The 8,144-nt window shown below is 38.2% G+C and overlaps 1 protein-coding gene across 1 annotated transcript; it reads left to right on the plus strand.

Moving 5' to 3' along the window:
- The first annotated feature begins 763 nt into the window (after positions 1–763).
- LOC121330938 (histone RNA hairpin-binding protein-like) lies at positions 764–7,434 on the plus strand. Its single transcript, XM_041277935.1, has 8 exons — positions 764–911; positions 1,765–1,908; positions 2,424–2,528; positions 2,961–3,023; positions 3,712–3,843; positions 4,016–4,165; positions 4,470–4,587; positions 6,381–7,434. Exons 1-8 carry the CDS (start codon positions 772–774, stop codon positions 6,501–6,503), a joined length of 975 nt encoding a protein of 324 aa, XP_041133869.1. The 5' UTR covers positions 764–771; the 3' UTR covers positions 6,504–7,434.
- The last annotated feature ends 710 nt before the right edge of the window (positions 7,435–8,144 follow it).

Genomic DNA, 8,144 nt, shown 5'->3' on the forward strand with positions numbered 1-8,144 from the left:
GTTGATAAATCTTTCACAGTATGGCCATGGCAGACAAAACTTTTGCGTGTTTCTTTCAGCCTCTGGCTATTTGTTCAATGGGAGTTAATCTGCAGAACTGCCAAATTCCCAATAATTAGGCTACCCATGCATTAATAAACATACTTTTAACGTCTGTAATTTTTATTATCGTCAGGGATGATTGAACACTTGAATGCTCATACCTTAGTGACACAAAAATCTACAGCAAATTTGCTATATTGAGTCGACGCTGATTCTTAAATCACAACAAAGCGCTACACTCTTTCAACGACGCACGCTCGCTTGACGCAATAGGACAAACAGAAACCGAAAGCTTTGGCTTTCCCTTTACCCTCCCCTCCCCTCCCCTTGATCTGGGACTTGGAGGATCTGGGACTGTAGTCCCTGAACATGACAAAAAACAGCACTGTAAATTGAACGACAAAATAACTTGCTGTTTTAACCTTTGATGTTGGAAGAGTAAGTTTCTGTAACTGGTGGTGGTCTCATTGAAAGCTCTGGCTATCATATCAACTATACACGGGTAAGTATATTTTATAAAATTAAATAATTAAAAAAATATTTTCCTAAAAAAAAAAAAGAATAATTAAATGGAATTAACAGCTTTTTTATGGTTACTCTATTTGCTGTGGCTTGTGTAATAAATATTTTCCAATGGATTGTACCTATTAAAGAAAATAATAACTCCCCCTTTACCACACGGTATGGTACTTTCCACGCCCCGCTGTCTCCTTGGCGCGTTGTATTAAAATGATTTGTTTTGAGTTGGAGGGATTTTCTTTGCTTCTTGTCTTTAAACATTCTGAGTGGTTGCTTCGCTTAGTCTGCTCTCTGTTGATTGATATGTCTTTCAAGCACAATTCAAGCCCCTGCGAACAAGATGATGTCAGGTAATTATAACACAATGATGTTTAGCGATTTAATTATGTATTTACATTTTACAGGGCGGTGCGGTGACAAAAAAACAAACAAACATGTAAATAAATATTACTGTAGCCAGTTGTATGCTCCGCGGGAAATGTTGTGATTTAAAGTGGACCCTTAAACAAAATAACTAAAGAATGTGTAAACGTGTTTGTTTTATTTTGTCCTGCTCGGTCTTTCCAAGAACAACTCGAGCCCAAGTTTTGGTTTATTAGTTTTAACGCTTCAGAATGCTCCGGGGTTTCAAGTTCTCAGTATATCGTGAACGAAAAATGTTATTGACTGTACTGCATAGACTTCAAAATAGCTGGTGTCTGATTTAGGCTGCGGTTGTGTTAAAAAAGTTTGTGCAGAATTAACAAATTATTTTTTGTTATTTGTGTCGGTGTATGTGACTGACTACGAACCGGAGGGAGGGGGGAATCAAATACGTTAAATACTCAAACACTGTCTCCTTTTTAAAATAAAGGCAAAGGCGTAGTAGGACTGGTACTACCAGAGCACTAGTGTTTGCCACATACTGTATTATGCTACAAAATGGCCGCTGGCGCGAAATTAAACAGGGTTAACATCATTTCGTTAACAAAACATAGGAACCCTGGACACGACCATTAACGTCATTACACATATAATCAAATGGCACTATTTATGTTAGGTACTGTGGGGAAAACCGAACCAAAACAAAATCGTATATGTTAATCAAATTGTGAGGAAAATAGATGTTCGAGGTATATACATACAGTGTGCTACGGAACACGCATCTGGTAAATGACTTATTTAAGAATTTATGGATGAACTTAACAGTACATTGTACGACAGGAGTCGGCCCCCTGCAAGGTGGTCCCAGGGTAGGAAGCGCGGAGCAGACGGGAAGCTGAGACAACACGGAGATACCGAGTCCACTGTGTTTGATGAAGAGATCGAGAAGCACAGTCGCAGATACTTGGACAACAGACCATCTAGGTAAGAGGACCTGAGATGGTATGTGCTGAATGACCCAGTTTTGTATTTTGGATAAAAAATAAACTGGAACTACAAATATTTGTATAGTAATGTACACGCTTTTTTCAAGAAGTGTTGTACAGAACTTTTTTTTTTTTTTTTTTTTTTTTTTTTTTAGATCAAGATGAATCCGAGGCCTATACAATATCGATTAGTTTAAAGCAACAGCTGGTGTTCCCCCCCCCCCCCCCCCCCCCCCCCCCCCCCCCCCCCAAACATTGATCAAATTGTTTAACTCTCAATATCAAAATGATTGACAAAGCTTATTAAGGAAGTACAATATACGTCTTTATTTTAATGTGCATTGGGAGTTCTAATGATGGTTAGCTTTGTTTAGAAATATGTGTCAATTACTAATGGATATGTATCTATTAAATGTCAATTCAAAAGTGACTTGCGTGATGGTCAACATGCAATTTACACCACGTGGATGAGACATTTATCAGTGTATTTTATTGGGACTTTTTCTTCTCTAGCTTTACAACTCCTGAGGGAGATGGACCCACTAGCAGGTGTAAAGACTGGGGCAGTGCTGTGGAACAAGAAGAATTACGAACAAACGTCAGGAAAGATATGCAGAGGTTAGTCATGCAAATCACACATTTATCCAGGAGTCAGGTGCAACAAAAGCCTTGTGCGCAAGGGTGTTTTGGCAAAGCACATATTAGTTAACATGTGAGAACATTTTAATGTTAATTGGCTGACCAAGTTAAACCGTTACATATAACACAGGATTAGACTTTTTTTAAACAATTGTCACCCTCCCCTCCTCCCTTCAGCCCCTTTGTAGATTACACAGGAGTGACCCCTTTAGTCTACCTTTTTTTGTACAGGTGAAATGTTTTTGGTCAGATTACCCCTCCCTCTTCTCGCTTTGTTGCAAGTTTTAACTTTTGTGAAAAATAAATTATTGTACAATAACTACAATAGTTTTTTTTTTTCTTAGTCAAACTGATTATGTGATTTTCCTGGAATGTGTTGATTAGTACTTTTACTTACCTTCATGCTTGCAGGTACAGGAGAAGAATCTTGGTTAACGACTTTAACGAAAGTGAATGGACAACCTCCTCGGAAAGGTATAAAATAGAAAACATTAAGATGATGATGACTCGCATTCATTCAGTAGCTGTTGAAACTGGCAGGAGCTCAGGCAATGCAGCAGTCAAAGTAAATGCTATCCTTATCCACTCGCTGTTTGTGATCGTGAGATATTACTTGTCTGCTATGTCATCTTGTCGTGGGGGTGGGAGGATTCACTTTTTTATTGCACTATCAGGTGGTATTAATAACTAGCATAGGAAAGGTGGGGGCTTAGAGAATCTCATCACTTCCCAGTGTTGGAGATTTATTTTGGCTGCAGCATTATTTTGCCTTTCCTTTCAATTTTGACAATTTCCCAAGTTTACTTTTCATTTCCTGATTGTGGAATCTTGTAATTTATAAAATGTAGAACAGAATAAAACACAGTAACTGTTAACTGTGTGTATCTGAAGCCTGTTGTGCTAGAAAGCTAGCATTAGTTAGTGTTGTGTGCACTGGTGGAGACTGGCACCATAGATGTACTGTACTGTGCAAAATATAGGCAACAGCATAATTTTTGCTATTGTCTGAAGATATATTGATGCCCTGCATGCCCTAAACAAATAAATCCAAATAACACAATTGTTAAATTGATTTTGTTTTTTGCTTTGCTTGAATTAGTAAGCACCTTTTTAAATATGATTCACTGTAAATTTGCTTACTTTTAAGCATTATTTTTCTTAGCTCCGATTCTAGAGATTCACCTGTACCTACTGAACTGGAAACAGATGAAGGAGTCCTTATGAGAAGACAGAAGCAGATAAACTATGGGAAAAATACTATTGCGTATGATCGCTACATCAAGGAAGTTCCAAAGTAAGTACATGTAAACTATTGTAAATCTTTGTACAATTTTTTTTAACAAAAACATTAAGCATGTTTACATATTACATACTGAAGGTGTTTACAAGGCGAGACTGTCAAAGCTTTTAAAAACTTCAATTTTAAACAAGTTAAACCTTTTATTTTGTTTTTCTTCTCTCTATAGACCTCTTCGTCAGGCAGATGTTCATCCTAGGACACCCAATAAGTTTAAAAAATACAGCCGGAGGTCTTGGGACCAGCAGATACGAATCTGGAGGGTTGCTCTACATGCTTGGGATCCACCTGCAGAGGAAGGCGGTGACTTGCAAGCAATGTAGGTTTTACATAGTTTGAGACATTGAAGAGCAAGATTGTTACCTGTATGGGAGAGATTTGGGTAATAAGTTTAAGGTTTTGGTTCTTGGTACACATAGTTTCACTTACTAGAACACATGTCAGAAATCAGATTTAAAATGTGTGCTGCCATTTTTTGTAAAGATTTAGTATTAAATCTTTTGGGGGCTTGTCGGTCACACAGCATTACACATTACAAGAAAACCCATGTACTCTTTGAGTGTTCGTGGAGTATCATCTGTGTTGTCATGCACCATCAATAATTTCTTTTTAAATTCTCTTAGTCAAGAGATTGATCTGGAGGACATCATGGAAGTTGAGTCAGGGGCCAGCAGTTCAACAGAATCAGGGACAAGTTCCCAGTCTTTGAATGTGGGCAAAGCTCCTGCAACAACACCAGAGGTAAGTTAATTACAGGAAAATAGTTTCCAGACCACATTGTATTAATCCCCCTGCTGTGATTTCTATTGCATGACAGTAGTTGTTAAAACTTCATGCTGATTTGAACTCCGCTGTTGCCAAGATCAGCACCAACTAAGACATAGCTTTACAGTAAACCCTAAAGCTATGATTAAACTGTGATCCATGTGCATCTCCATCCATTTGCGTTTCTTTACATGTGATAATGGTGATATCCTTCTGCCTGGTGTTGATGGCTGAAGTGTAATGCTGACTCCAGGGATCAGCTTACCTCCCCAGCACATCAGCACACACAACGGCTGCAATGCTGGTTCCGGGGATCAACCACAGTGCGGTCTCCCCAGCGCATCAGCATGACAACCGTCTGAATTGAGCCAAGTAGGGCACATCTCTGGGGTCTTCAAGTGTGCACCTTCTATCCTCGGTGTTAAGTTGACTAGCCCACGACACCTAAAGGCTCGACAGTGATTCTGGCGTCCCGTCATCACCCCATCGGTTGCCCACTCAACTCAGCCCAACTTACTTATCTGTACATCAGCGTTGCTTTCTTTCTATTTTGCATGATATTCCCAGCCAGAATCTTTCTATCTCAACCACAGCCAGTTCCTTTCTACTGCTTCTGATAAGTTCTTCACTGTGCGATGCAACTCTTGGCCACTGAACCCGACATTTCTGAGAAGTCAGGTTGTATAGTGTGCCAAAAATCCTCGACAGCCCGCCTCCACTGGGTAAACCCAGACGCTCCATCCTCGCTGTTCTGCTTCAGCAGCTAGTTGAGCATACCAAAGTTTCTTCCTCTCATACACCTCATTCACAGCATCCTCCCATGGCACTGTTAACGCTACCTTATGAACAAGGCGTGCTGATCCAGACCACAAGACAATGTGTGGTCGAAGGTTAGTATTGGCAATCTCAGGTGGAAAAATAAGCCATTGACCAACATCTGCCAACATTTTCCAGTCTCTGGCAGCTTCCAGTTGTCCTGGGCGAGGCTTGATTTTAACACCTTTTCTTGGTTGCTCTCTTGGACGGAGGAATATTGACTTTTATGTGTAATGCTTTGATGGAACTGGTGGCAACTTGGTCAGGTTACGCTTGTCTTCCAATGCTAAGGCCAAGCATCGCAGCACCAGGTCATGGCGCCAAGTAAACCGTCCTTGGCTAAGACCCACCTTTACATCCTGTCAAAATGTGCCTTAATGTTCCAGGTGATGAATACAAATGACATAAGAGATCCTCACCCACCCAGAGGTTTAGGTTCTGTGGTGATGGGAGAACATCATATGTTGTGTGACTGCAAAGGGAGGTGTATTCTCACAAACTTATTTCAATCATCTTTATTTTATATATAGCGCCTTTCATGATAGATCGCCACAAAGTGCTTTACAAGTATAAAAACATTAATAAATGTTAGTGAAAGTAACAATGAGCATTAATGAACAAAATAAAAAAAAAACAAGCAAGCAAGGGTAAGAAAATATTTTAAGATATGCAAGATAGATTATAAAAATGTGTTTTTAATCTAGTTTTAAAGGCAGCAATAGTGACTAAAGAAACACTAATGGCACATTGCAAAAACTGCGTTGATTTTCTTTTTTCCTTTTGACCTAAGGTATTTCTCCAGTGGAAAATATGCGCTACATTTTACCACAGAGGTTAATGAATGCATGGATGTGCAGTGGAGCATGGCTGTGCATAGCTGGACATGTGGTGTTTTTTTTTTTTTTTTTTTTCTTCCTATTGACGGCCTTTTGTGTTTGTCTTTTGATTTTTAGGATTCTTGTACTGGCACTCCAAACAAAATGGTGAGGCGATTGGATGCTCAAATGGAAGGAGGGTTTGACTTGGAGTCATGTTTGGCTGAAGCTCGTGACAACAGCTGGCTGTCTGCTTCATAATGTCATGATCCGGGAGAGATTTTATTAGAAAAGATCCATTGTAGCTTAATTTCTTAAAGACCTTTGGGTATGGGGGTTGGATTTGGGATGGGGTTAAAATTACAGTACAAATTTCTAGAATAAGTGCTAAAGCCAAACACATCAGGATTTTATTTTTTAAAACTTAAGTTATTATGCCTGGAAATTTAAAGTCTGCAATATGAGTCTTTGGACTGTATTTTAATACCAGCAGCGCTGATGAAAGCAAGTTAGGCTAACACAAACTTATGCTTTATTTAATATTGTTGGCCATTTTATGTTGAACATTATTTTTGTAGTACATATGATTCTTTTGACATGATGCTTTTTGCCTGACTTCAACAGCATTATTAAAAAAAAAAAAGGCAGCCCTTTGTTTTTAAAAATTCTACAGAATCTAATGTTGTATAAAGTTATGAAGTATGCATATTTTGATTGACAGAACGGCTGGTTTCACTAGTCTTGTCATGGACTACCTAGCAAGTTAGTACAAATGCTAATCTGGGTTGTGACACCAACTGAAAGTGTGAGGGGAACAAGTCAATCTGTGATCTTAATAGATGACACTTCAAATGCTTTCCTCTTGCCACTTCAACAATGCAAAGATATATGTTCTTCAGATTGTGGATTCAGTTCTGGAAATCTGTAAACTTAATGCAGCAAGTGTTCCATAAAGCCATTGGGAGGGAGGAGGGGGCATTTTTGTATCATCTCCCCTGGTTATTAGGTTTTTTTTTTTTTTAATTGGTTTGATGCTGTTATCTGTGTATGGTATGTACTTTTATACATGTACGGGTGGGGGGGAGTGGACCTCACTGGGTTTCTGATGTTCTGCATGTTTAGAGTTGTAAACATGTCAAACATAATTTGTGGAACTTCTTTGTTTTGTTTGTTTGGACAACCCCCCCCCCCCCCCCCCCCCAAAAAAAAAAAAAAAAAAGTAAAGTAATGTGCTCTGATTCAATTTCTGTATTAATGTTTTTTTTTTTTTTTCAGTTATCTGGTGGCCTTTTTATTTTTACAAATGACGATTGATTGCTGTCTGCATGTGGCCAAGCTTGTCAGAATAGTGTCCTGTTTCTGCAGTATGAAGGTTTTTTTTAATTTGGTTACCCCCCCAGTGTTTCTCCCTTCCATATTATACAATCAGTACACATTAACAGACATTCAAAATGTGTGTTAATGTGTACTGTTCTAGTTTATCAAAACAAAAAACAAAGACCTTGCAAAGTATTTTGTGGTGGGAGGTAGAATAAAAGGTTTTGTCTGTTTACACTGCTGGCAGCACAGTATTGCTGTGTTGACTGATTTATTACTTTTTTTTTTTTTTTTAAATACTTATATGAATAGTATCTGAATACTTGGAAGTTTTTAGCAACTCTTGTCTTTTTTTTTTTTTGTTGTTTTGGAAAAATGTTTGTATGAGTGTATATAATGTGTTTTTGTTCAAGCACAGCTCAATTTTATTGTAAATGTTTAAATGAGCGTAAAGTGCTCTAATATTTTGACCACGCAAGTGACTGCATATCATTTTGGAATATTCATGTCACTTTTTTTTTTTGTCTTTTTCTGACTTTGAAATAGCTGTAACAATACAATAAATAAGTATATTAAATGTATCTG

Source organism: Polyodon spathula, chromosome 2 (assembly GCF_017654505.1).
Source record: "Polyodon spathula isolate WHYD16114869_AA chromosome 2, ASM1765450v1, whole genome shotgun sequence".
Taxonomy (NCBI): domain Eukaryota; kingdom Metazoa; phylum Chordata; class Actinopteri; order Acipenseriformes; family Polyodontidae; genus Polyodon; species Polyodon spathula.

Excerpts from the sequence above, each read along its gene's own strand:
- LOC121330938 (XM_041277935.1), top strand. The coding sequence starts at position 772 with ATGATTTGTTTTGAGTTGGAGGGATTTTCTTTGCTTCTTGTCTTTAAA. Across the intron at positions 912-1,764 it reads TGCGAACAAGATGATGTCAG|GAGTCGGCCCCCTGCAAGGT; the intron begins GTAATTATAACA and ends ATTGTACGACAG. Across the intron at positions 2,529-2,960 it reads GTCAGGAAAGATATGCAGAG|GTACAGGAGAAGAATCTTGG; the intron begins GTTAGTCATGCA and ends TCATGCTTGCAG.